This window comes from Tasmannia lanceolata, unplaced genomic scaffold (genome assembly GCF_043159265.1).
Source record: "Tasmannia lanceolata isolate RefF3 unplaced genomic scaffold, GAP_Taslan_0.1 ptg000013l, whole genome shotgun sequence".
NCBI lineage: Eukaryota > Viridiplantae > Streptophyta > Magnoliopsida > Canellales > Winteraceae > Tasmannia > Tasmannia lanceolata.
This window is the reverse complement of record NW_027518690.1, coordinates 11,822,935-11,850,664: the sequence shown is the minus strand read 5'-3', so window position 1 is coordinate 11,850,664 and position 27,730 is coordinate 11,822,935. Positions and strand designations below refer to the sequence as shown.

Here is a 27,730-nt window from a genome sequence, read left to right as displayed (position 1 = left end):
GTTGGTCGAAGCGAAAAACATGGTAGTCAAAGCAAAAAAAAAAGTTAGTCGAAGCCCAAAACGTGATAGTTGAAGCCAACAAATATTTCTCGACGCTAAAAATATGTTAGTCAAAGACGAAAAAAGTTCCGAATGTTAATGGAATTCAAAAGTTTTAGTTGCAGCAAAAAACATGTTAGTCGAAGCAAAAACTAGTTATTCAAAGCCTATAAAAATTTAGTCGAAGCGAAAAACACAACGGCGAATATTACTGGAAATACATTTTTGTCTTCGACCAAGTAATTTTTGGCTTCGAATAACCTGTTTTTGCGTCGAGAAGAAGAATGGGAGATCTCGAAACCCTTTTTGAGAAAGATTTGATGAGGCAGAATGCCGATGTGTCCAATTTTGTGCATTTCAAGCAAAAAAACCTTTGAATACCCTAAAAAGAGAGAGAGAAGAAGGAGATGATGTTAGATGGAATTTTGAAAAAAAAAATAGAAATATATATATAGAGGGAGGGAGAATGAGATTTCAGGCTTACCTTCTTACGTTTTACCAGAGAAAAGAGTAGGTTTCGCCGGAGAAGAAGAAGCACTTCAACTAAGTTAAAAATAGGGTTCAAACAAAATGGGTAAAGTAAAACGGTAAAAAGAAGGAAAGAAGAATAAAGGTACTTAGGGGCATTTTGGTCTTAGAATTTTGATTTTTTTATAAATCAGCATTTATTCATTTTTTCTCAACAAGCGACATTTTTATGTCATTTCTTCAACTCTCCAACACGTAGCAGTAATTTACCCAAACAAATTTAGGCAGTTTGTTAATGACAAAATTGCATAGCTAATGAACATTGCCACGAAATAATAATGGATTTTCTAGGCAAGTTCCCAAGAAGCAAATTCACAGCTGATTTTTGCATGAGAGAACAGCCACCTTGGAAAATTAAATGAATAAGACAAAATCTGCTGTCGCTGTTCACTCATGCAAAAGTCAGCCGCTCGGCTTTCTGCAAAAGTGCCTAGCAAATCCGAAATAATAATGCACTCAATCTTTCTTTGAAGGGAATGTCTAGGCAATTTCGGACAAAGCCATTTCGCAGCTCCTCATTTTCAACAGGAATTGTGGGGCTGCGATATTGCCTAGACACCCACAAATCTTGAAAAAACATGAATCTTTTGTGGCTCATTTTGAACTTTTAAAAGTGCCGAATAATCAAAAGCATTTGTAGAATTAAATGAGAATTTTCTGAAACAAGCCCAATTTCTCTGAATTAAATGCAAATTTGCAAATAGTCGATCTCACATTAATATTTGCAAATATTTCTTTACAGCAAAGTCTTAGAAAATAGAGATTAAGCACAACTAAATAAGCAGCAGCCATTCTCCCCCTCTTTTCTTCTACATTTACTTCTTTGAGCCCTAATCAGATGACTCCAAGGCTACCACCAGTCTGGTGCAGCATGGCATCAATTTCATCCCCATCTTCCATTTCCAGCTGCAATTCAGGCAGAAAAAAACAACAAACAGTTTACAAAATTGGGTAAAGCTCAAAAGCATCATACAATTTCAGATGTTCAGATGATTGAATTTGAAGAAAGAAAAGAAAACAAAAAACAAAAAACTAAATTCTACCTCATCTGGGGTCTGCTCTCCTCGCAATCTTCGACCATCAAATAAGAACGCGATGGAATTAAAATCTACGGACTGTCGATCACAGTAAGCATTCATGAGCTTACGCAGCTGGGTACTGCGCTTGATCCTGAAGAAGACTTCATTCCCATCCTACAGTCATAATCATGAATGAAAGCACACATGATTCAGTCAGAACAACCCTGGTCCTGAAAGTATAAACATGCCAAACACAAATAGGGGATTGTTCTATGAAACACACAGTATCTCGATGAATAGTAAATAAACCATCACCACACCATATGATAAATAAACTATTTCATGAGTTCATCTCTGATGTTTCTTTTGGAGTATGCAATAGGAGGGAGAGAATAGTAAGCTATGTGGTGTTTCCTTAAACACTTGATTGCTATTGATATCATAGTTGTTATCTTACATATCAACATCCCTCCCCAGAAGGGAATCAAGCTTTCCATAGATCTGCACAGTCCAAAATAAATGAGTAACACTCAATAACAACAGGCGTATGATGACAATATCCTAATACAAGCTCCTTGAGATTAAAATAAAATTATAGTTGAAAAAGATGCCAAAGGACAAAGGAGGAACCAAGGAACTCATAATTGATCTAGAATTGAGGCACATGAGAAGGTAAATGCTAGGGTACTGTGAAGGTAATCTTGTGCCCTCCAAGAGAGTAACCCTAATAGCAGTGAATGTGGGAACATTACACTATCTTCCTCTGGTTTCATCATATCAGGCACAACTTACTGGTAAGCAAAACTCTTAATGCATGGGAATTAGTTACATGAGATATTATATGATGCCCGATCGGGCATGAACTTGAAAAAAGCGCCACCCTTGATGTTTGATCCAACAGCAGCCCCTTAAAAAGATGAAAAAGGGGGCTGCTGTTGGATCAAATATCAAAGGGTGGAGCTTTTTTCAAGGTCATGCCCTCTCTATTTACATAATCTATCTGTTTACTGCGCTTTGGTAAACTTCTGAAGCCACAGTAACCCCATTTTCTGTAGAACTGTGATAACCTTCAGTATAATAAAACCTCTCACTCAATACTGGGTTAGAATCCATGCAACCAACGAAGAAACTGCATCCGAAAAAAATTCTAAACATAAAAATGTTGATTTCCATGTATCTCTTGCCTCAACAGTCGCTGCTCTGACAGCATCTCCTCATCTTCATTTGACAATGGTAAACCTCAGCATAATGCATGTGAACCCACACCACAAAAACATTTACTTGAATGGATTATAAATATATTAAAACTTAAAACATTCACCTCTCTCTCTCTCCTATATATATATATATATATATATATATATATATATATATATATATATATATATAGGAGAGAGAGAGAGAGAGAGAGAGAGAGAGAAAACGGTTCCTACACACTAGCTTAAAATACAGTGGGGGCTCACATTGTTTGGGTGATCCAAGCCATCCATTTTAAAGGCCCTCATATAGATAGGGTGTCTACAAAAAATCAGATCCATAGGATCATCCCAACCCTACGATTTGTGGAGGTAAAATGGATGTCTTTAAACCTTCACAAATTAGTCCATTTTTTGCCTCCACAGTTCGAATGGTTAGGATGATCCTATGGATCTGATTTTTTGTGGACACCCTATCTATGTGAGGGCCTTAAAAATGAATGGTTTGGATCACCCAAATAATGTAGCCCCCACTGTATTTTAAGCTAGTGTGTAGATAACTTATCTACACATATGTGTAGGAACCGTTTTCTCTTATATATATATATATATATATATATATATATATATATAAAGAATGCTTTGGGTCATCCTAACAATGTGGTAAGGGCCTTTCAAATGAATGCTTTGGATCATCCAAACAATGTGGGCCCACATGTGTTTTGTGCCCTCAAGCGCATATACCTGTGCGATGCACAGGCCGACAAAGAACTGTACGGACCACATCATAGGTTGATCCAAACCATCAAGATCAATAGGTTGTGCCCGTAAAGTCATTTCCATAGGCTAATCCTAGCCCTCCAATCTATAGAGGTTTCCATAATCTGTTGTTCGTCTGAAGGTGCCCGGAATTTGTAAATATTTTTACAGGCGTGTGGAATTTGTAATATCCTCAAAAAATAAATAAGGAAAAGTAGTTTTTTTCTTAATTGTCATATTTTGATACCTCTTCTTTGTAGTTTTTTCTGTAATTGTCATATCCAGGTACCCATTGTCCGTAATTTCCCTCCCAATCTTTACTACGTAATGATTATTATTGCTAGCTTCTCTCTTTACGTATTACTGCTAGCTACCTTTCAAGAAATAGTATTTTCATGCAGTTTTTCATCGCATCTAATAAGACAAATCTCTGAATACATACAATTGCAAAGGATGGGCAAGACATAGCATTTGGAGAAGGTGGCTAGCAAATCAAGATTCGAAATTACCACCGAGGTGTTAATGCCACAGATTTTGCAAATAATTCTGAACATTCATACCTTTTTTACCCTCACATAGATAGTATGTACAGATATGTGAGGAGGGCAAAAAACGGTAAAAATCATCCACATTGATGTGTTAAATGGACAAAATTCTCTCCTTTTCTCTTCTGCTATATAGTAGTAGATACACACACACACACACACACACACACACACACACACACACACACACACAAATATAAAACTTAAAACATACTACAGACATACATGATACAATATATAAATTGAGCGGCTATCAAAGCATTTGCTTTCATGTCTAGATGGCGGCTATTCTGTTCTGGAAGTGTTGGAATCTCTTGGGGTTTTTTAACCCATGCTGCCGAAGATTCTTGTTCTCGCCCGGGTAAGAAGCTAACCTGGCGAGGCCCCAATGGCCCCCATCTAGATTGCATGCAGGTTCTTTGGGAAGTATGGAAGACTGGGACACCAACGGGAGGAGGTTGGACTTTGGGGCTAGGAAGACCCCTGGCCGTAGAGCACTGGAGTCTAATCGCAAGCCACGTCCGAGTGGTAGCGACTGGTTGTGCTTAAAATGTAACTATAAAAACTTTGGCTCACGCACCATTTGCAGAAAGTGCTCGGAATCTGAAACAGAGAATCCCAACTTTGTGGAGGCCCAAAAATATCCAAGTTGCCACCCACGACAAGGTTCAATGTTTGGACGTTCCAGCTTCCGTGGTGGAGGAAATAAAAAGGAATCTTTAAGAGTTGTCTCATTAGGAGTTTGCAATCCGGCTCCTAGCTTCTAGAAGATATTTGGGATTGGGCCAAAAAGTTTTGGGGTCTCCCGGAATTGCAAAAACCTTTCTCTATTAGCACAGTGGACATCCTTTTTCGCTTTGACTCTGAGGCCCAGGCTTTCGGAAGATATCTCTCTTCCCTCCAGTCCTGGTTCCCAGCATATAATACGGAGGCTAGAACTATTCGGTTGCGATTCTATGATATTTCACTTCATTCATGGTCTTCAGCCAAGGTGGAGATCTTGGGTCTCCATCTGGGTCATGTCCTTGAGACCCAACTCTTTGGGAATCACAATCATTATTTGGCCTTTGCCTTTGCCCTGGTCATTTCCTCCCTGTGGAAATCAATCCCTCCATCCATTAACTTAAGGGTAGATTCCACCATTTATTCGGTGGGAGTTAAGGTGTGTCCGAGGATAATATAAATTCTTTGGCAATGTCGGTGGTGGAAAAATCCAGTAGTAAAGACATTTTGGCCATTTTTGAGGGACCCGGTCAGATTTCCACCGATAAAGGCCCACCGACGGCAGTTTTTTCACCGGAAAAGGTGACAGTGGTCCCTGGGCACGAAAAGGAGCCGTTGGTGGCCCCGCTTTAAATTTTGAATGGCCTACCTACGCACCTGTCCCCTCTGAGATCCCTCCTGGCCCGTCAAAAAGTAGGGAGGCTACGCTGAGGGGAGCTGAGGGTCAGTCTACGGCAAGGATTGCACCAAAGACATTAATTTCCGCCTCACGTGGCGCAAAAGGAAAGGCAGGTGGAAAAGATATTGTGGATTCTTTTAGGTTAAAGTCGGCGAAGGAGCTAAAGGCCTTAAAATTAAAAAATAGGTTCCTCAAGGAAAGCAAGAGTTTCGATGAAAAGCGCACATGTTCGGGTAAAGGTAAATTTAGTAGAGGTCTCGGGCAGGACGCTTGCATCTTGGCTACCCGTGATGGCCTATCAGTACTTAACAGAAGGATTAAGTGTATGTATTGAAAAAAGGAATTCAGAAAGAAAAAACTTGAGTATGAAAATCACTAATTTCAACGAATTTTGGATAACTCGCCTAGGTCAAGCATGTTTGGTAAAGATCGATCTCGGGCTACAATTAGTGGGACCAAGGGGGACTTTACCCTGGAGGAGGGAGACCTTGACCTTCTAAAAAATCTCAAATATAACGAAAAGCTGGCGAGGAAGGAATCACCTACCCCTCGTGAGGTGTTACTATCTCCTCTTAAGAAGCAATGGATGAAAGAAAGAGAAGAATCTAGTCGAAGCTCGGGATGTCTCCTAATCTGTCCATCATGAATAGCGAGGAAGAACTTCACACGCATCTTCGTAATTTGCCCATATTCAATAAGATTTTAGAAAAGGAAAGGCGATCCCGAAGGCGACTATGGGAAGAGGAGAAACATTTGGCGATTTTAAGCCTGGAGAATAGGCGCGAGAACCTGGGTGCTGATTCGGGTCTAGTGCGAGGTAATTCAGAGGTGGAAGATGATCAGTGAATAGTGAAGTTTAATGAGTCCGGTGGAAATGTTAAAGGAAATGGTGTATTGATATCGCCTAATTTAGAGGAATCTGGGCACCCAGAGCCGGAGGGTTTTAATGAGTTTTTAGCAATTGGAGATGTATTTGGAATCTCATACCAAGAGGATCTAGGAAAGACTAAAGAAATGTTCCTCGCAATGGAAGCTAGAAACGTAGAGGAGAAAAAAGAAAGAGCAAAGGAGGCTGAAATGGAAGCTGAAATATGAGATTAAAGGACCCTATCTTAAGAGGGTACTGATTTGAATTGTATTAGTGACTCATTGCTTATTGACTTCCGAAGTATCTAGGTAAGTTGATTTCGTTAGTTGTGGAGCATTGTAATTGTCTACTAGTGGAGTCCTCTTAGTCATGGTTCTTTTGGTTGTTTCTAATTAGTAGAGGTAGGACGGAAAAGGAGATGGTTAAAGGAAGTTGGGATTTTAGTTACTTAAATTGTCGAACCTATGAAGCTGGCTTCAATTTTGTTGGTCGGTGCTAAGGTAATATGTTAGAATGGTGTATAAGCGAGATCGCAGGAGTAAATATCTACTCTAGGTAATATTGACTAGGGGTGGCCAACCGGTTCGGTTCTCGGTTCATTTTTTTTCGGTTCTCGGTTCTCGGTTCCATGAACCGTAAGAACCGAACCGAACCGTACTACACAGTAGGACCGAACCGAACCGGACCGAACATAATCGGTTCGGTCCGGTTCGGTTCTAATGGGTAATTATTAATTATTAATTATAATTTATAAAAACTTTTAATTAAAGTTATAATATAAGTTACTTTCTTATTATAAGAATAGTATTAACTATTACTTATTAATATTATAAGTAATTTATATTATTAAGTATACGTATAATAGAAATATAAAAATATTATATATATATATATATATATATATATATATATTCAAAGTTCGGTTCTTCGGTTCCGGAACCGAACCGAGAACATTAGACCCGGAATCGAACCGAAAATTTTCGGTTCTTCATCAGTGGAACCGAACCGGACCAAAAATATTTTTTTACAGTTCGGTTCCGGTTCGGTTCTTCGGTTCTGGTTCGGTTCTGGCCACCCCTAATATTGACCCTAGGTGGGCCGAGAAAAGAGTTAGAATCTCAATAGCCTGAGAGATCATGGTCTTTCGCTAGTCAAGGCAATGTTGTCTGGAGGTTCTTTTTTATGTGATTAGTCAAGAAATATGGTGAAGTTGTTGCTAGAGAAATGTTGGGGTTTGGGGAGACTATATGAGGATGATGAATGATGCTGGTTGTAATATCTACAGTGCAGAGCATGCGGTTCAGCATGGTTGGGGCAGGCTTCTTTAAATGTAATGTAAGCCTCAACCATGGTGCGGTGCATGAAGAAAGGGTCTCGATTCCTGTTGTTTTTACTTGGCCTTCTTGGTGCAGGGTACGTAGGGGTGTTCATTAATCCGAAATAACCGAAATAACCGACCGAACCGAAGTCAGTCAGTTATTTCGGTTCGGTTTCAGTTATGGTTCGGCTCCAATTTCGGTTATCGGTTTCGGTTGCGGTTTTCACTGGAAAATTATTCGGTTAACCGAATAACTGAACAACCAGTTTCAGGTTAAAAAAATTCGGTTTTTCAAAATCGGTTTTCGCTTAATTTGGGTTAAAAAACTGAATAATCCAAACCCTTAGATTTTGAAATGGAAACGATAAATTAACTTTATTCACCCCTTTTTTACCTGGGAAATGTAAAAACTTAAAAATGGGCTGTCCTGTAATAAAAAGGAGGTGAATAGAATAACTAAAGGTAAGTAGGTAGTAAAAGTTAGGGTTTATTCATTTTAGCAAAAAGAGTAAAAGAGAGAGAGCTCACAGCTAGGGTTTCTTCTCTCATTTTCTGCCGTCTCTCACTCTCTCTCTCCGCGGCTCCGCCTCCGGCCACCTCTCCACTCCGGCCAGTCGGCCACCTCTCCAGCGATCAGGTATTCTCTCTCTCTCTTTGAATCTCTGATCCTCTCCCTTCTTTTCTTCTTTTTTTTTCTTTCTTTATATTTTTCATTTGAGATTTTGAGGGTTTTGATTTCTCTTCCCTCTTTCAGCAGATCCACACAAAGCTTCTGATTTCTCTCCTCTGTTTCAGAAGATCCCCATCTTCAACTCCCTTCTAAAGCAAACAGAAGAGGAATTTGGGTTTTTCAAATGTCTTTTGAAGATTCTCAAAAGAGGTGAGCATAGATTTTGTAGGTTGGAGTTGGATGAGATTTTGAAGGTTTTTATCGAAATGGGTTTGAGTTCTTGTAAGGAGGATTCGAGCCCTTGCCATGGAGTCTCGCCCCTCTTAAAGAAAGCTGGGTTTGAGGGATTAGGGTTTGTTGTATTTTTTTGGGGTTTCATTTGAGCATGATCTTTAGAAGTCTTTTTCTCTTCAACTTTTTTAATCAGTGATTTTTTTCCTCAAGGTTAACCGATCAAACACTACTTCTCATAATTCGGCTAAACCGAACTAACCGAACAACCGAAATTATATTTCGGTTTCGGTTCAGTTCGGTTACCATATAAATCGGTTGCGGTTTCGGTTAGCACTTTTAGATAACCGAAATATTTCGGTTCGGTTAATTTGGGTAATTTCGGTTCGGTTAAAACCGATTGAACAGCCCTAAGGGTACGCCCTGGTTTTTTTAGTTGATTCTATGTAATGCAGGCTGGGACTCCTGGTCCCCAATGCAATTTTCATAGTATCAATGAGATATGTCATCTTTCCAAAAAAAAAAAAATTGAATAAATCAACAAAAAAAACTACACAAATTGAAGAGTTAGTGCAATTATAAAAACATGGTAGTGCCAATATCAGCCGCCTAAAATTAAAGATTATCAAATGAACATAAATTGAATAAATCGACAAAAAAAAAATGTAGAATCAAAGTAGCTAAGATTGTTTGGGCTTTCTTAGTTTAAAGCCTTAGAAGCTGAATTGAGCACTAGAAAACTGCTACTTAAATAAACTCGGCCTGATCTTTGAGTAAAAATTAACTTTTAGTCTTAAACAGAAAAATTAAGAAAAAATATAATTTCCGAGTTCGTTAAGAAAAATTAAGAAAAAAGTCTTTCGCAAATTTAACAATTTCATTATCAATTACAGTTCGTTAATGAACACTCACTACCAATTGTGTAGAGACGACAATTGGTGATATAATATATCCAGTTTGCTTTCTTTTCATAAAATATATCAAAATATACAAAATAAAATTAGGAACCAAGAAACATTTGATGATTTGAAATGGAAGATAGGGATGGAAGAAATTATTTTGCCAAAATAAGAAAAATAAAAACCTGAAACCCCTCTGATGGGGGTAAAAATTGGCACCCAATCGGAGATCAAAATGTGGCATTCAAGGATTCAAAGGCACCAGGGGGAAAGGGTAACTTCACACCTCTTAAAGAAGCCCTAGCAACCCTAAAGCTACAGCCTTAAAGCTTAGCCGCAAAAGATAATCTTGGAAACTGAAATTCCAGGAAAGCCAACCAATCAAAAGAGTCCTAGAGAGACAACTTTCCTAATTGGCTTGGGACTTGCTCTATAAAAAGGGAACCAAGGCTAAAAGGTATGAATTCAATTCCATTCTCCTGCTGTCACTGCATTCATAGAGAGCTCACTTCGTATATGTTGCCCGTTCGTAGGCATCAAAGAGCCTACGAACGGCTTTTTGACATTTCTTCATGCTCGCAGGCTACAAATCTTTGTTCCAGGAGTCATCTCAGCGTCGCTCGCCACTCGAGAGCTTCAGTCTAGATTCCAGCGGCAACACCCTCTAATTTCATAGCTGTAAAATAACCGAGGAATGCTAGCGTCAAGCCGGTAAACGCCCGCTTGACCATAATCGAGTCCTTATTGGATACACCCTCTAATTTCATAGCTGTAAAATAATTGAGGAATACTAGTGTCAAGTGGGTAAACACCTGCTTGACCGTAATCGAGTCCTTATTACATACAGAGGCGCATTTTTTCAATTTAAAATCAGTTTTCTTTAACTTTAGTTAAATAAAAATTCCCAAAATAGTCAGCTCTTTCTTGGGAAAGTTAGCTTTAGTGAAGAGCAGTTGCAATTTTTTTCATTGCAACGCTTTTCATGGCGGGACCCACTGACATTCTCTCTCTCTCTCTCTCACTCTCTCTCTCTCTCTCTCATAGGGGTTTTCACGTGGAGACGACCAAGGTGGGATCCACTATCAATAACTAAATGTGGATCAACCAAGGTGGGATCCACTACCAATAACTAAGATTGCATCGACCAAGGTGGGGCACACTATCCATAACAAAGATATCTATGAACGTGGGTCCACCAGGTGAATAGTGGGGATTGACCAAAATAGTTTCATAATCACTTCTTGGCATCGGATATGGACACTCTAAGTCTACTTGTGATAGTCCATCAAATCAACTGTCTAGATCACATTGAATTATTGCAATTGAGTTCTCAATCTCGCCAGCCATCACAAATTCAGCTAATTGCCACTGGTCCCATCCTCATTTGACGATCACACTGATCGTACGCGTGGTAGATGTGATTGCTGATCAAGCCGTTGATCTGATGGGTCATTGCGGAAAGATCTAGTAACGGTCGTAACTACTCACGTATATGTGGTAGACGAGCATGGTGGGTCCATGTCTCATGCAAAAGAAGGGAGATTCCATTCGTAAGATTGAAGACTTCTATTTACACCCATTTTGGGCATAATCGGTCATGAAAGACCGAATTGCCAAGTGGCAACTCGTTTGGACCGAGTGAGTAAAGTTATATGTCACGCTGGCATTTGATGGGAATGTAGAGGAACATGTCGGTAGCGGAGCCTAAAATAATGGATAATTATTAGAAGTTTCACCCTACTTGTACTTTAAGCCCAATAGTTCAAACAGGGCCGAGTTACCAAATTACTATCCGGGTGGACTAAGTCAAAGATGTGGCACTACAGTTGCCAATCGTGGAAAGGTGGGGTAAAACGGAGCGGTTACCCGAATAAAGCTATATAAGGAGACTTCTGTCTCCAAGGAAGAGGTCCCATAACCAAATCCAAACATGTTTTAGCATTTTATCATTTACTTTTCCAGCACTCTACTTTTTGCTTTTCGTAGCTGTAGCTTATCTCCAGATTAAGAAAGCAATGACTTCATCTTCCCACGTGAGTTTTTCTCTTTAATTTGACTATACCTCGCGCTGGGGTTTCGTTTGCGTCGTTTTGTCATTTAGCCTAAATCGAATGGTCTATTGAACCTGAGTCGTAAGATGATTATAACTGTTATTTTAATATGGGAATCAGAGCACATTCATTCACATTGCCAACGAGTTAGGGGATCATTACACCCACAACCAAGACCAAAGTACTGTGCAAATTGGATATGGAAAAGGCACCCCTTGAATACACTCATGAAAGCAATCTCTGGCACTCACTCTTGCGGGCATAATAAGAGTATAGAGTTGAGTGGGATTGCTAGGACTATATCATGAGCCTGATGGGATTCGGTGCTAAGTGGTGATCTTGGATTTATAATTGCATATCCACTTCTTGGTTCCCTATCATGATCAATGGTTCACGGCAAGATGACCCTTTCTCTCCTAAAATGGGTGAACAGGATTCGGAGCTAAGTATTAACATCCATTAAAATCACATAACATAACAATCATCTATATAATCCTCAAGAAACTTTCAACTACATGTGTTGGCGACCAAATTTCTTACAGATTAAACAACCAAAGATCAACATCCTCCAAAATCCAATCAACTTATGAACTTCAAATTTTAGGAGAACTGTGGACGGCAAAAAAAATATGTAAGGAGTTTCTTTGGTTCTTTAGACAAGGATTGAATTACTTCACCATTAAAAAAAAAGGGATTGAATTACTTCAAATTTAATGGAAGGGCAGAGTCTAGTACTTCTTGGTATCCATTCACCCATTTCAAAGCAAACTTTCCGTTCAGAATACCATGGAACACAGAGATAGAAATTTCACATCCAACACATACTAATAAGGATTATTTATAGTCCTAGACCATAATGAAATCTATAAACACACACACACACACACACACACACACACGCCATGTGTGTGTAAACATTTGCCACCAAAATATGTGCTTTGAGGCAATGAAATCCATGGGTAACCAGTAAACTGTATTGTATAATTCATAATGGCTAGAGCATCCACCATCTTATTTGAGCATGGAACAAGCTTCACAAAGCCATCACTAACAGACTATTACATTCCGAGGAGGACATGCCTTGCCTTCTAAAAAAGACAATCCATATCTTCAAAATGCAAGATCATTCTATGAATCAGATATCAATGGATGCACTGAGCCAGGCTACCTTCTCTATGGTTTGCAGAAGGTTTAGAATCATCCAAAACTAATAAAAAATATCAAAGATTTTCTAGATGCACTGATCATCCAGTTTTTGAAAGCAAGCAGGCAATACAAGCACAACTTGGGGCACCCTGCGCGATACGTAACATATCACACTCAATACCTAAATTTGAAAACTACGATAATGGTTTTAGAATACCCAAAACACAATAGAGACTTGGTCATTCATCCGAGTCCATCAAAATTTTAAAGTTCCATTAGTAAATAGTAAAAGAACCTAAGAATCAAAGAGAAATTAAAACGAAAGAGATAAAGTCAATTACTAAATGCTAGTGTTGAAATAAATAAACATATTGTCTAAACGAATCTGAATTTTGGACACTCATTGAGATCTCGGGTTTCAATCCCTGTTTATCCCAGAAAGAAAGGTAAAAAATATGCACATAAAAATGTTGGAACCTAAAATTCAAGCTGCATGTATCATTCTACAATAACTTCCAATAATGATTCAATTGAACACTCACTCTAGAACAAAGTACAGTAATGAATCAATTTCACAGGAACAAAGTGGCATATGATACTTGGCAATAATTCATCAATTTCAGGTCACTCATCAAAAGCTCATGACAATTGGGGAACAAACTTAGAAGAGATAGGTTACACTTCAACAGCTTTTCTATTTCCTTCAAAGTTGAAAGAAATCCAAGTGGGTCATCACATATAGATGATCAAAGTTAGAAAATGGAGGTATGGTGCCATGAGACTTGAACCTGATCATTTGAGCCTTCAAGAGTTAGAAACCAAGTTGAACTCAAATATTTCGTTCTGAGATTCATCACAAAAAACACAATTCACCCCTTTTTTTTTACCGCAGCCACCTCCTTTCAAGAATGAACGAGCGATGTCTCTCTCTCTCTCTCTCTCTCTCTCTCTCTCTCTCTCTCTCTCTCTCTCTCTCTCTCCAACCAAAACCATAATCCTCTCTCTCCCTCTCTTTGAACTTGACGTGTGTTTGGTTGCACAAAAGCCAAGATCATTTCGAGGTTTTGCTTTGCATTTGGGTGCCACATCAACACAATCTCTTGTTTTGTTGCCAATGCAGCATCAAAATCCCTGGAGACTACCAGACAAGTTTCATAGGTAATTATTGCAAGCCTGGTGATGCGGCATCCACGCACCATCCTATAACTTCCAAGCCAAATTTCTCGAAAAAGTGGAATTTGGCCTGAAGAATGATGCTTTTTCTTTTTCTCCCTCTCTCTCTCTTCTCTCTCTCTCTCTCTCTCTCTCTCTCTCTCTCTCTCTCTATATATATATATATATATATATATATATATATATACACACACACACTAGTAAAAAACCCCGTGCGATGCACGGGCCAACAAAGAACTGTACGGACCACGTCATAGGTTGATCCAAACCGTCCATGTGATGGAACACAACATAAATAGGTTGTGCCCCAAAAATCATTTCTATAGGCTGATCCTAGCCCTCCAATCTATAGAGGTTTCCATAATTCCTCTTAAATTGGATGGTTAAGATCACTCTATAGATTTTTTATTAAAAAACCATAAAGGAGGGGGGTAAGATTGAAATTATATGGCTTTAATGAGTGCCTTTGTTAAAAAGCATAAAGGTGGGGGTAGGATTGAAAATATGTGAGTTGAATGGGTGCATTTGTTAAAAAAAGTCAAAAAAACTGATGTGTAATTCTCATAGAATTTTCGAAAAATTCAAAAAATTCTCTTCTTTTCTCTTCTGCTATATAGTATACTAGCAAAAAACCCCGTGCGATGCACGGGCCGACAAAGAATTCTATAGACCACATCATAGGTTGATCTTAACCGTCCATGTGATGGAACACAACATAAATAGGTTGTGCCCCAAAAATCATTTCCATAGGCTGATCCTAGCCCTCCAATCTATAGAGGTTTCCATAATTCCTCTTCAATCGGATGGTTAAGATCACCCTATAGATTTTTTATTAGAAGCATAAAGGAGGGGGTAAGAATATAGTAGAAGAGAAAAGAAGAGAATTTTTTGAAAATCTATAGCCTTTATGCTTTTTTAATAAAAAAATCTATAGGGTGATCTTAACCATCCGATTGAAGAGGAATTATGGAAACCTCTATAGATTGGAGGGCTCGGATCAGCCTATGGAAATGATTTTTGGGGCGCAACCTATTTATGTTGCGTTCCATCACATGGACGGTTTAGATCAACCTATGATGTGGTATATACAATTCTTTGTCGGCCCGTGCATCGCACGAGGTTTTTTGCTAGTGTGTATATATATTGGTAATGACACACCCCTCCCACAAGGAGGTTGGCAACCAAATAATACCCATCACTACTCTACGAGGTAAATTCTAGGTAAATCAAATGCTTGCCTCCTCCCAATTGACTACTTATACCACTAATCTACAAGGTAACCTACATGAAGCCTAACAGAGAAGTCGAATTCGTGCTTTTCACCTCTAGCCGTGGAGAAATCGAGCAAAAACACATTACAAACCGAATAGAGGATTCAAGACACAACAAAATATCAAATCCGCACCAAAACAAGGCACAAAACCCTTAAAAACCAGAATCAAAAGATCTGAAACCAAAGATAAAGATAGAAAGAAAAGCTACCTGTCCCTTGACCTTAAGATTGATATGAGCCGATTGATCCATCGGCTTCTTGTCCTCTTCCTGAGTAGCAGCAGCAGCAGAAGCAGCAGCACCAGCTCCCGACATTTTTCAGATCTCCGTTCAGAAATCGCTCTGTTTCTTATTAGGGTTTTTAGGGTTCAACAAAACGCCAACACAAGAGGCGCGGAAACGAGAAAGTTGAAGGACTTAAAATTAAATATCTCTTTTAAAAGGATGACTTTCCAAAATTCTAATTGATAGAATTTTGGAATCCGCGAAACAAAAAGCCGGTCTCAATCTCTCCGATTCGCAACTAAAGGCGTGGTGGGAATGGACGGCTGGGATTGATTTTGTGGGTTTCTTTCTTTTTATGGAATTGGACATGTACGTTGGAGGCTTGCTTTGTTCTATTCTCTCTAAGTTCTAACGTGAAAAAGGAGTTGTCGTCTTTACCATATTAGGCTGGATTATTCTCACTTATCTTCATGTTTGGGAGATATTTGTGGCTGGGATTTTACATGTTGTGTATTTTTGTATATAATGTTGTGGGGCCTACTCAACTCAACAAAGCCTTTGTCCCAAGCTAGTTGGGGTCGGCTAAACTAATCCTTTAGAAAAATAATTCATGAATAAGGTAAGAGGGATCTACCCGGCTCTAATTCTGGTTCTAGTTGGGCTCTTCTACGTGGATCATTTTCTTCCATTCTATCCTATCCAAGGTTAAGTTTTCTGTTATGTTCTTAGCTATCAAGTATTTCAACACTGTTTCTTCCCATGTTATTTTCGGTTATGTTCACTGTTCCTACCAGTGAAAATTTGTTGTGGGCCCGACATATCGAACGGTATGGATCATCCTATGGAGACGATTTATGGGTACAGTCTATTTACATTGTGGGCCAACAAAGGAACGGTTTGGATCAACCTAAGAATTGGGATCCTCTGTACATTTTGAAAAAATACTGGACTTCACATGCACACAATATATATTTTTCCAATGGGCGAGCTTAACCGTCCATAAATTGGCTTACTTTTCCTTTTTTTTACAATTTCATTCCCATCAATTGATCTAATCATCGGATCAACTTATTGATCTTCAACTATATTTTTTCAATCACAGGCTCTGTTTGGATTGAAGGGAAAAAAATTCTGATGCAAAAAATTTTCTTGGATTTTTTTCTTTTAATCGGGAGATAACATGATTAGGAATTTGCTACGGACCATCGCATAAAAGCATTTTGTGGCTGGCTGTTGCATGAGAGAGCAGCCACACAGGCTCGCTTTTCTGCAAATTTTGTCTTATACATTTAATTCATCTGAGCTGGCTGCTCTCACATGCAATAGCCAGCCGTGAAATGCCTTTGTGCGATGGTCACTAGCAAATTCCAATAAAAATTGCATAGGGTTGGTTCAGGTTATCTTTTTCCTGTTTAAAAAAATAGGAAATTTTAGAAATATTTTTCCTTTCTAAACTTTTCTAGAAAATTCCTAGAAACTGACCTTATGCTCTGTTTGGTTGCTTGTAGATGGCTGGGAGAATAGGAGAAAAATAAGTCAAAGAGAGAAAAGAATTAGATTTGGAAAAGAATTTTTCGAAGAAGTTTGGAAAAGAAAAAAATTTCTAGAATATATTTTCTTCCAATTTATTTAAGCTAGTGATGTTAGTACCACCATGTTTTGATAATAAGACGAACTCACATTGTCGTTTGTTATTTAACTAGTTGTCAAAGGCATTTACACTTCTCAAAAAGCTCTCAAGAGCCCATTAAAAAAGAAAAGACAAGGTAAGATTGTCTCATTATCAAAACATGGTAGTGCCAATATTAGTAGCCTTTATTTATTATACATGAAAAAAAGCAATTTGAACCTCCAAGTTTTATTTTACTCATAATAATGGTTTTCTAAATAAATCATGATGATATCACTTCCTTCTAAATAGTTAAGGCCATGTCTAGAACCTATGAATTTATTTTCCATGGAATATTATTTTACTCAATGGTGAGCGAGGGCGAGAGAGCAAGAGATTTGGAACTCAGTGAGGAGAGGTTAAGAAAAGACTGAAAAGTTAGGCTAAAAAAATAGAGAAATTATATAGTGTAAGGGCTTACAACAATAAGGCCTTTGTACGGTGGAAGTACCATCCTTGATATCTGATCCAACAGCAGCTCCTCAAAAATCAAGGGTGATACCCCTACCATATTGTTTTAAGCCCTTACACCATATAAAAACTCCAAAATAAAAATAAAAACAAAGCTCCACTAAAAATAGGATTTATTTTTCTTTCCTTCTACCACACTAGCTATCCCTCTCTCACCCCTTGATATACTAATATTCCATGGAAAAGGAATCCATGGTTGCCAAACATTGGCAAGACAAAAAAATCTTTTGGGCAACCATGAAAAAAATATTCCATAGAATATTTGTTGGCCCAAATGAGAGAGATAGGAGGAGGAGGAAGAGACTTGAGCAGGTGGGAGTGGAAAGAGCATGGGAAATTCATAAAAATGGTGCAAATACACTACTTAGGCCCTACTCGTTTGAGATTGTGACAACCGATTGTGAGCTTGCCAGCTGATTATTGGACTCAAAATAAATGTAATTTTGACTCCAATAATCGGTTGAGGGGCTCACAATCGGTGGTCACAATCTCAAACGAACAGGGCCTAAAATTGGGTTTTTTCTTCCTTTTCATTCTCCCCTAATCGGCTGTGTTTTCCTTTTTAATTGTCTGTTGAGAGCTTTTTGGGAATTGCAGTAATAAAAGACAAGATGAGTTTGTTGCATTATCAAAATATTGTAGTATGGAAAACACCTCAGGTAAAGATTGAAGTTCTAGACTACTAAGAATTTGAGCTCGAATGGACTCATAGTCGGACTTTAGACCGAATACAAATTAAGTGACACTAAAATTATCTCTGATGATACATCATCATTATATTACGAAAGCGAAATTTTATTAGCACTACCAGATTTTGATGATGGCACTCCTCACTTTATTAAAAAGTCCATAGGATGATCCAAACCGTCCATTAGATGGGCCACAGCCTAATAAGATTGTGACCCAAAAATCGTTTCCATAGGTTGATCCTAACCCTCCAATCTATAGAGGGACTGGATATTAGAGGGTTGATCCTAACCCTCTATAGATCGGAGGGTTAGGACCAACCTATGGAAAAGATTTTTGGGGCACAACCTATTTAGGCTGTGGCCCATCTAATGGACGGTTTGGATCATCCTGTGGTGCGGGCCATACTGTACTTTTTAATAAAGTGAGGAGTGTGATCATCAAAATATGGTAGTGCTGATAACATTTCCCATTACGAAATAGGTTGATAAATATTTAACTATTCACAAATAAAATAAAATAAACCTCCACAGTTTTTATCACCCTGCTGTAGGCATATTACAGCAAATGCTAATAGATTATAGTGTTCTTTCACTTATGATTCCAAATGCATCTGGCTGTGTTAAGAAATACCAAATTGCTACTAATATTATTTTCAAGCTATTTCATAGCCAATTGGGCTTATTTTCTGTAAGATATTTCACCCTTCCTTCAGAAGTGGAAACCAAACTATAAGGAACCTGAATGTTGAGATAATCTGGAGAAGTAGCATTTCTTTATCTCCATTATGACTAACAAACCCACTAAAAAACACTTGAGATGTAGCTCTAACAGTGGCGAAAAACAAAACCCATCACAATAACAACCAACCTTTCATGGTGAAGAAGAAGAACCAAAGAATTGCCCACACAAAGAGCATAACATTTGAATCGGCACACACCAGCACAGAGAACTGCCCACATACAGCAACGTAGGCACAACCGCATAACAACATATTTAAACAACAATGACAGAAACATTTCCAATGAAAATAGATTTGCAATTGCAAAAGGGAGATTTGTGATTGCAAAAATGTTATGTGATAGCAAAACATTTACGCAAGCAACACTGTCATGACAACCCTAACATGTCACAACAACATCCTTTCTTGTCTATCTTGATTGAAAGATTGTTATACTTCGAACCTCACACAACCCCTCTCTTGGTGTACTCCAAGATCAAAAAGGGGAAAAATGATAGAGAGAAGGGAAACAAAGAAGATACAAAGAACAGAGAACGAAGAGAAAAGATAAAACCCCAGAATGTATGCTCCGATACGATGTTGATGTAAATGGTCTTATCATAGAGAATCAAAGACAGAGAGAACAAGAGAAATGGTAAGAGAAGATTCTCTCTCTCTCTCTCTCTCTCTCTCTCTCTCTCACCATCTATCTATAAACACACAACACATGTGCGTGTGTCTACAATACATGTTGATTTGACTAAATTACCCCTACACAGCTTATTATATTTTAACAAAAACTATTCTGAATTTCAGCTAAAATTGGCATAAGAATGAACAAGTTCGCCTTACAGAGAACCCCAACCTGCAATTTATAAGGTAAGATTTTCAAACCAAAAAGGGAAAGACAAAAGCAACATACCTCTTCCATAAAGCAGACCTACAATATTTTATTGAATCTGCTTATTCATATCAGAGGATTTTGCACATACAATCACAAAAAAAAAAAAAAAAAAAAATCGTTATAGCAGGTAAAACCAGAACAGATTGGCATAAATTTCAAGCACCCATACATACTACAGGATTGAGATCACTTTTGAGTAATATAATCTTTGAAAAAATTATCAAAAGTTCCATTTGGGGGATAGCTGAACCACATTTTGCCGGGGTCTTGGCAGTTGCTCTGAGTTATTTCGCTTCTTCATGATTGAGGAAACAGTGGGACTAAAGTAATCATGGCCCTTAGTCCTCTGGGACATAGCTCCCTGTGAATACATTTTCCTTTCCTGGATTAGGCTTCTCTGCTGTTCTAAAGAGCCCCTAGAAGTTGCTGAATTTCTCTGAGTGGCACCCCATACTCTGTAACTAACACAACTGTGGCTCCTCCCGACTTGTTGGAACTTGTTCTCTCTAGGACTAGTATAGTTTCTACTCTCCATTGTTTCGGCCGAGTACATAGTCTCCCCCTCGCTGCTATAACCAGCGTGAAATCCATCATCCCCATTCTGAAACTCCGAAGCCTCTAATGGAGATGAACTGGACTGGACCTCACTGCAATTCCCAGTAGCAAAGCCACTAGGGGCAATATCAGAATCCCCATTGAGATTGGCGGGTCCCGCTTCATAAAATGTGTCTTCTCTTGATAGGATATGTAATTTAGAATTCTCAACGACATTCTCATCCGAGTGCGGGAGCAACTGCTTGATGGGCAATGGAAGGACTATAGATTTGGGGATCCTAGGAGGAAAATTAATATCCAAAAGCTGTGTTTGGGTGGTTTGGGTGTTTTCCTTCTTACGAATGGGTCCCGCGGTCAACGTCCGAGACTCATAGATCTCCGGAGTTGGAATTCCCTGTTCATGTGTAGAAGCATGCAAATTGGAAAATGGAGTCTCCTCTTCGCATACATTCTCCGTAGGCCTTGACATTATTTGTGATGATGACGATTCCCCGTCAATCTCCCCCTCTGTTGACTTGAAAACCCGACGCATGGTGAAGGAAACACAGGAATGGTCACTCTTTTGTCCCGAGGACATTAGTCGAATCAGTGGTAGTTTGGGTTTGTTAAGCTCATCCAAATTGCCTTCCCAGTGCTGGTTTAACCAATCACAAATGATGGGTATGGGGATGCCAAATTGCATGGGAAGATCCTTTTTCCATGATGATGAGGATGATGATGAGGTGGATGATGACTTGGCGGTTGGTGATGTGGCGAGCTTCATAGGATCACATACCATGAAGGCAAGATTACCTTGAACGTCAAAACCAGCAGATCCAGGGCTCCAGGTGATTCCATCTGTTGATAGTTTAATGAGATTATCTGTCGCTATCACCACTTTACCCTCACCAATTGTCAGCTCCTTTTTCTCGGCGTGGCCTAAAAGATAAACAACACTGCCTAGATCCAGACTTGGTTTGTAGGAGGTCTTCAAGTAATGAGGGTGCGGAACCTGGGCAGTTAAGTCGCCGTCCATGGGATCAAACCCCACTATTGTAAGATCAAGAACAGAACTGGTAATGAAAAACCTGTAACCAGATAAACAAATGAGGAAAAATGCCACGATATACCTAATTTCTATGGAAATGACTAGATCAGATCCCAACCTTACAAAGGAAAAAAATCTGGAAAGCATTAAAATAGTTCCTACTTTCTACTGTGTCTTATTTTTCATTTTTCAGTTTCCAAATAAGAGTAGATATCGTTCAAAATTGAGAAGATTATACTTTCTATTTGTCATTATTGTTTTAATCTAATGAGACTAGAACTTACAAAATGCAACTCATAAAAATAATCTTAAGGGGGAGAAGGGAAATAAGAAGGTTGTGTCTATGAAAAGACTATATACTCATGCACACAGTATAGTTTTGTCTTTAATCTCAATTCCTAACAATTGTGAAAAGTGTCATAATCTATGTCAGGTTAGCAAAGGGTATTTGCCCTTTATAGGAAAATGGGATGATTTTGGTCCTAGAATGGTCTAGTACTCTAGTGGTTTCCTAGGGGAGAAAGGGCAGTATGTCATGCGGATTTTAACTGTTGTCTAGGGCCAAGAAGGTTTAGAATGTACTTTGCACACTTCTTTGGGGTGATTGGGTATTCTTCTCCAAATCTGTTATAGCACGCTCAAATTGCAGGTCCTACACTATTTGAGGTCATAATCAAGCTTAAGTATCAAAATTGGGTGTGGTTAGATGCAAAGGACATAGTTTTCATTTCTGAATTTCTGAACAGCAATTTTTCTTCCATGGTAATGACATTTGGTTCATTTTGGGAAGTTAATGGAGCTGATCTAAGAGTGGCCAACTGGGTATGAAGGCTTGTCTAAGGTTCTTATTAGTGATAGTATCTGGTCATATGGACAACCTTAAATTCAAGTCTGGGAGCTTAGGCCTATTTTACAGGGATATGAAACAGGAATGGGTATAAATCCTAAAGTTTGCGTCATCATATAGGCTCTGGAGGGCTTGCATGGTCTCTTGATAAGGGTGTGTACAGGCCAGATCCACAAGCTGATCAGACCCAAAATTTACTTCTGTAATTAGGTCAAGCCAGATTTAGGGTTCGGCCCAATGACACCCTCAACTCTCAGGAATGTGCGATGGTCCAAACACAACTTTCTAAAATTGGTTTCATGAAATTCATCTGATGCATAAGAAGAAAAGAGGTTAGCATCAACCGGAAGAAGAGGACAAAACCCTTGGCAAGTTGCTTGCACCACTCTGATCTAGTAAATCTGGTTGGTCTTGGGAAAAATGGGTAGTCTACAACATGATTTAGTTTTGACATTTGCCCATGGAAGGCATTTGAGCATTGCTGGGCCTTACTAATAGAGTCTTGTTTGTGTTGAGACGGTGAAGTTACTATCGTTTTTTGGGACATTTTCCCTCTTTCGTTCTCAGTGCGCTCAGGAAAAAAAGACAAAATTACTGATTGGGAGAAGATGTTTATAAAGTATAGAATTTCCAATATGTAATTTTGATATGTATCCTAGTGGGTCACCCGATACAAATTTATCAGATTATACATTGTGTTCTCTTGAATTAATAGTAAACGCATTAGATGATACTTTGTTATTCACATTGTCCAACTAAAATATGAGATGTATCGAACGACACATTTCAAAATCGGCTGATAGTATAATAGTCCATGATATACAAACTCAGGCAGGACAGCTTAGTCAACAAATTGGATAACTCTATAGGTCAACTAGGTGTGTCAATTATTGTATATTTTGGGATTTGCTAGCCTCCTTCGCAAAAGCATCTTCGTGCTCCGTCCTTTGCAATTGATGACAGCCATGTCAGATGAATTAAATTAATAAAGCAAAAGTCAACATATGTGGTTGTCATCACTCGCAAAGGACGGAGAGTGAAGGTGGCTAGCAAATTCATTGTATTTTAGTTTTTTTTTTTTCAATTATTGTATTTTAGTTATATTTTATGATTAGAAGTGCTTCAAAAATTTATGAAGGAAAAAATTGACAATGAGCTATGTTTCAAGGGTCTAACATTTTAGATTTTATAGTTTTAGAAATTTAATGATAATTCATAAAATTATTATTAAAAAATGATAATTCATAAAATCAAAAAACTTATTGGGTATGAATTAAGAAAACATGAAATGGAGATAAGGTTCAAAAGAAGAAAAAGAAATGGAATATGATCTTTAACAAAGAGAATCTAAAACTAATATTAAAGGACTTATTTGACTCCTTTGTCCTTGCTGAATCAGACGAGTCTCAAGTCAACTTGGCAAGCCAGTACATTAATATTACTAAATCTCAAGTAAACTTCCATCAAAATTAAGCTTAGAAAAACTCCCATGAGGCAATTTCTATATCACTCCAGCTTGTCTAGCCTCACTCCTCACAATATGAAACCAATTTCATAATCTTCTTCCAAATGGGCCCCCGACAAATTATCTACCATATTGTTTTTTCCAAATGGGCCCCCGACAAATTTCCTAAAGGATTCATTAGCCGACCCCAACTAGTTTGAGACAAATGCTTAGTTGAGTTGAGTTTTGTTTTTTGCTTTACATTAGCAACGAAATCCCCGACCCCAACTAGTTTGGGACAAAGGCTTAGTTGAGTTGAGCTGAGTATTAGCAACGGAATCCAATTTTCTGCTCCTTCCAAATAGACCACAGAGCAGCGATAACATTAGGTGCCATACAAACAAACCTCTAGGAGGAAAAGAAACCCTAGATCAACCCTCCAAATATGGGAATTGGCGGGAATGATAGACCATTCCAAACCAAAAGAGCATAATCTGGTCCCACCATAACAACACTTACATCAAAAACATCAAAAACAAACTACCTAATTAACATATGCAAACAATTGAACTCCTACCAAAGTTCCCTCCTAGAACCTAATCCTAATGCCTACACATGCCTTGAATACAATCCCCTTTGAAAAAGCTACTTTTTGCCCCACAAATAACTTACCCCAAATGAACCCTAGAGTTCTAGAAATTTCTGCTGCTCCCCACCAAAAAACCTGGTCCTATAATTTCTTCTAGTGATGTCCTTCTATTGGCCACGGCCTCCTCACAAATTCTTTAAGCCCATTACCAATTGGTTCATCAGTATAGGTTGTGAATTCCTAGACCATCACATTTTATGGGCTTGCAATAGTCCAAACCTCCTCCCACCGGACAAAACAAAACTTGAAATGACTTGCACCCCTTTCCATGGAAAATCCATTTGCAACTGATCAATACAATCAATCAGATCCATAGAGCAAGATAAGTTGGCAATAGAAGATTTAATCAAGGCTATCCTCCTTCGAAAACAAAGTTTTTTTAATGGCATTTAATCATGGCTAGATGAATAAAAAGCATGTTTCCTATTCATCTAGCCAATTTCCTTTCAAAAGGTTCAACTACCAGACCCAAGAAAGCTTGAGGTTTCCTCATACACAATGGGAGGCCCAAATAAGAATAAAGTAAGGTCACCTTCTAACAACACAATAACTTTGCAATCTCCAAAACAACAAAGACCTCCACATTAATCGCCATCACATTTAGGAAAAACTATACCTCTGACTCGCTCCAAACAAGATTATCTCAACCATGTATTGGATGTCTCAATCAACTAAGAGTCCCCAGCCCCCCTAATTTAAACCAAACATATGAGAACACTAATCTGCTTGGATGACATATGCCCCTGCAACCAAACTAAACAGGAAAAAGAAAGAAATGCCAAGATGTTGTCAGACCCATGGACTAAACATAAATCCTTCCGGTGAACCATTCACCTCCACAAACTAGCTAACCGATGGCATTCATCAATGGATACCCCATCGTGCTTCTCTTCTCTCCAAAAACCAGTTTCTTAAGGACCCAAAACAAAAATGCTCATACAGCCCTTTCCTGCACTTCTTCTAACTCTAGATCTACAACACCTTAAACACTGGCCTCGCTAATGATTTCATGGGCTTCCACATCCCAAGAAAGATCTAGCAAAACTCCTTATAAATCCAATTTGGGTGGACGAGAATAGCAAGTTTATCACCCCCTAATCTTAATGGAAAGAATTTACTTTACAATTTGTCTCACGAGGCGCATATATTGGAACTCATTGATATCATTTCCAATAAGAAACTCCGGTGTATAAGATCCAGCCAGATGCTGATCTGTCATACTTGTCTCATTGTCTAAAACATTTACTAAATTCAGGACACATTTCGTTTAAGAAAAAATACAACTGCAATAAATTCTTCACTGCCACAGTTAACATAACATAAAATATAAGGAACAAATTAAGTTCTTACGGAACCCAGCTTGCCACTTACACTCTTCCTGCATAACCAAAACAAAATGCTAAATTCCCATCGTAATTACTCCAGGGTCTTAAATTTCTCCGAAATTTTCCCGAAACGACTAAAATGTTTCCGTTTTCATCCCCACCGAAATGAAATCTCAATGAATTCCTTTCATGTCCTTATTTCCGTCGAAATATTCGAAAATTTGACCTAAATAGTCGGAACAACAAAAAATAGAAAGACTTTATGATTTGCATTTCATTTCATTTCATTAGCGTAGAAAATGATATTTGGTAGGCAACATCATCAAACTGAACAACAAAGTAACCGCGGGATTTCAGATTGGCAAGGGACCCATAATACCTCGTACCACTATGTAGTATCGAGATAGAGTCGAGGTTTTAAATTTCGACTGAAATCCAAAATTTCAGACCAAAATTTCGGATTTCGGTCAATACCGAAATCGACCGAAATCCAAAAACGATATTACCCGAAACGTTACATTATTTTGATTGAAATTTCGTTCGGTCCGAAATTTAAGGGGATTTCACCAAATATCTGGAATTTATTCATTATTTAATATTTTCCCGAAATTTCAGCCGAAATTACTGAAATTTCGCACGATGTAAAATAATACTTTATTTGATTTCGTTGGATTTCGCCCGGACCGAAACGCATTCCGAAACCAAAATTTAAAACCTTGGATAGAGTTAAGATCCTTGGAAGGGATACTGGTCATTGTACTTAATTACATAGTACTTCTTTATTGCATTTACTGTTCAAGACATGTACGACAATGCATGTCCTTAGGTGTTCGATGAGATTAAGCCATTATAGATGTCTTTCTTGCTTATATAATGGTTTGTAAGCATGTATTTGTGCTTCTACTATTTCCCAAGGTTTCATCTTAAAATTTCATCATTTGCATATGTTTTCATACGTTTTCATGATTTTACAAGATTTCTACCGAAATTTTCACCGACAAGATTCCGTTTCCTCAATCCAAATCCCCCAGACCTTGAATTACTTATTCTATCAGATCTAACATTTAAGCAAACAGAAACTAACACCACCATCTCAACTAGCTCAGCTGATAAAATGAAGTTAAAAAAAAAAAAAACAAATAAATTTAGACAAATTCAAACCATATTGCACCCAAAGAAAAAGTACATTAGGGTTCTTACACCGACCTGTGAGGGACGAGTCTCGCCGCGATTCGATCCTGCAATTTGATTTCTGCATCCTCAGCCGCGGCCACAGAGGGGAGATTGATGTGGGTTGTGAGCAATAGGTTTTTGTGGATCAAAAAACCGGTCCCAATACCGACATTCGCCATCGCCGGACCTTTGCCGGAGAAAATGGCGCCTTTCATTTTCTCCGACCTCCCTCCGCCGGAGCAAAAACACCAATTTTTCCCTGAAACCCTCATTTTTCTTTCTTTTTCTCAAGATAGATCTTCAATTCAGACTGTTTCTAAACTCGACCGTTGAGTTCTGGTTTTTTGTTCTTTTTTGTTTTTGTCCTCTGGAAAACATGTGTAAGGTGTTGTTTTGGGTCTGAAGAGAACACAGAGGTGTACGAGATGCTCATGAAATGATTAAGAGATCATTTACTCTGCATTTATTCAAGAAAGAAATTGAGAGAGAGTGATGAGCTGGATTTGGTACTGAAAATGGAGACAAAAGAGGGAGAGATCAGAGAATATAGAAAGGGATTTAAGGGCTACAACATATCCTAGTTTTTAGGACCACCTGTCCTGCATAAATGTAGGTCCTTCCACTCCCTTTTTAGGTTTGTCTTAACACTAATCTGCACTACCAATTTTTTTTTATAATGGCACTACTCAACAAGGATGAAAGTCTTATCTGCACTGCCATATTTTGATAATGACACTACTCAGCAAGCATGATTGAGAGAGCCATTCCTTATCGGGCAGAAGGATGGACTCAGAGAGTATTGGATTTGCGTGGAACTTACCTCGAAGAATAGTGGCAGTGTTTGGTTGTCAACCTTGTAGAGTAGTTGTAAGAGGTGTTATTACTTATATAGAGAGATAAGAGAGAGAAAGAACGAA

At 38.4% G+C, this 27,730-nt stretch overlaps 2 protein-coding genes across 2 annotated transcripts; both read right to left on the bottom strand.

The window, feature by feature from the left end:
- Positions 1-1,220: 1,220 nt before the first annotated feature.
- On the bottom strand, positions 1,221-15,535 carry LOC143890813 (small ubiquitin-related modifier 1-like). The gene is made up of 3 exons (XM_077395492.1): positions 15,327-15,535; positions 1,611-1,760; positions 1,221-1,473 (listed from the first exon to the last, which is right to left on the bottom strand). The coding sequence occupies exons 1-3, from the start codon at positions 15,429-15,431 to the stop codon at positions 1,402-1,404; spliced, it is 327 nt and encodes a 108-aa protein (XP_077251607.1). The 5' UTR covers positions 15,432-15,535; the 3' UTR covers positions 1,221-1,401.
- A 4,258-nt stretch (positions 15,536-19,793) lies between these two features.
- Positions 19,794-27,459, bottom strand: LOC143890812 (uncharacterized). The gene is made up of 2 exons (XM_077395491.1): positions 26,847-27,459; positions 19,794-21,415 (listed from the first exon to the last, which is right to left on the bottom strand). The coding sequence occupies exons 1-2, from the start codon at positions 27,083-27,085 to the stop codon at positions 20,014-20,016; spliced, it is 1,641 nt and encodes a 546-aa protein (XP_077251606.1). The 5' UTR covers positions 27,086-27,459; the 3' UTR covers positions 19,794-20,013.
- Between the last annotated feature and the right edge of the window lie 271 nt (positions 27,460-27,730).

Bases quoted from the DNA above. Each gene is read 5' to 3' on its own strand.
- LOC143890813 (XM_077395492.1), bottom strand. From the start codon at position 15,431: ATGTCGGGAGCTGGTGCTGCTGCTTCTGCTGCTGCTGCTACTCAGGAA. The intron at 1,761-15,326 runs GTAGCTTTTCTT...TTATGACTGTAG, and splicing joins ATCTTAAGGTCAAGGGACAG to GATGGGAATGAAGTCTTCTT. The intron at 1,474-1,610 runs GTAGAATTTAGT...CCTGAATTGCAG, and splicing joins GAGAGCAGACCCCAGATGAG to CTGGAAATGGAAGATGGGGA.
- LOC143890812 (XM_077395491.1), bottom strand. From the start codon at position 27,085: ATGAGGGTTTCAGGGAAAAATTGGTGTTTTTGCTCCGGCGGAGGGAGG. The intron at 21,416-26,846 runs GTCGGTGTAAGA...ATCTGGTTACAG, and splicing joins GCGAGACTCGTCCCTCACAG to GTTTTTCATTACCAGTTCTG.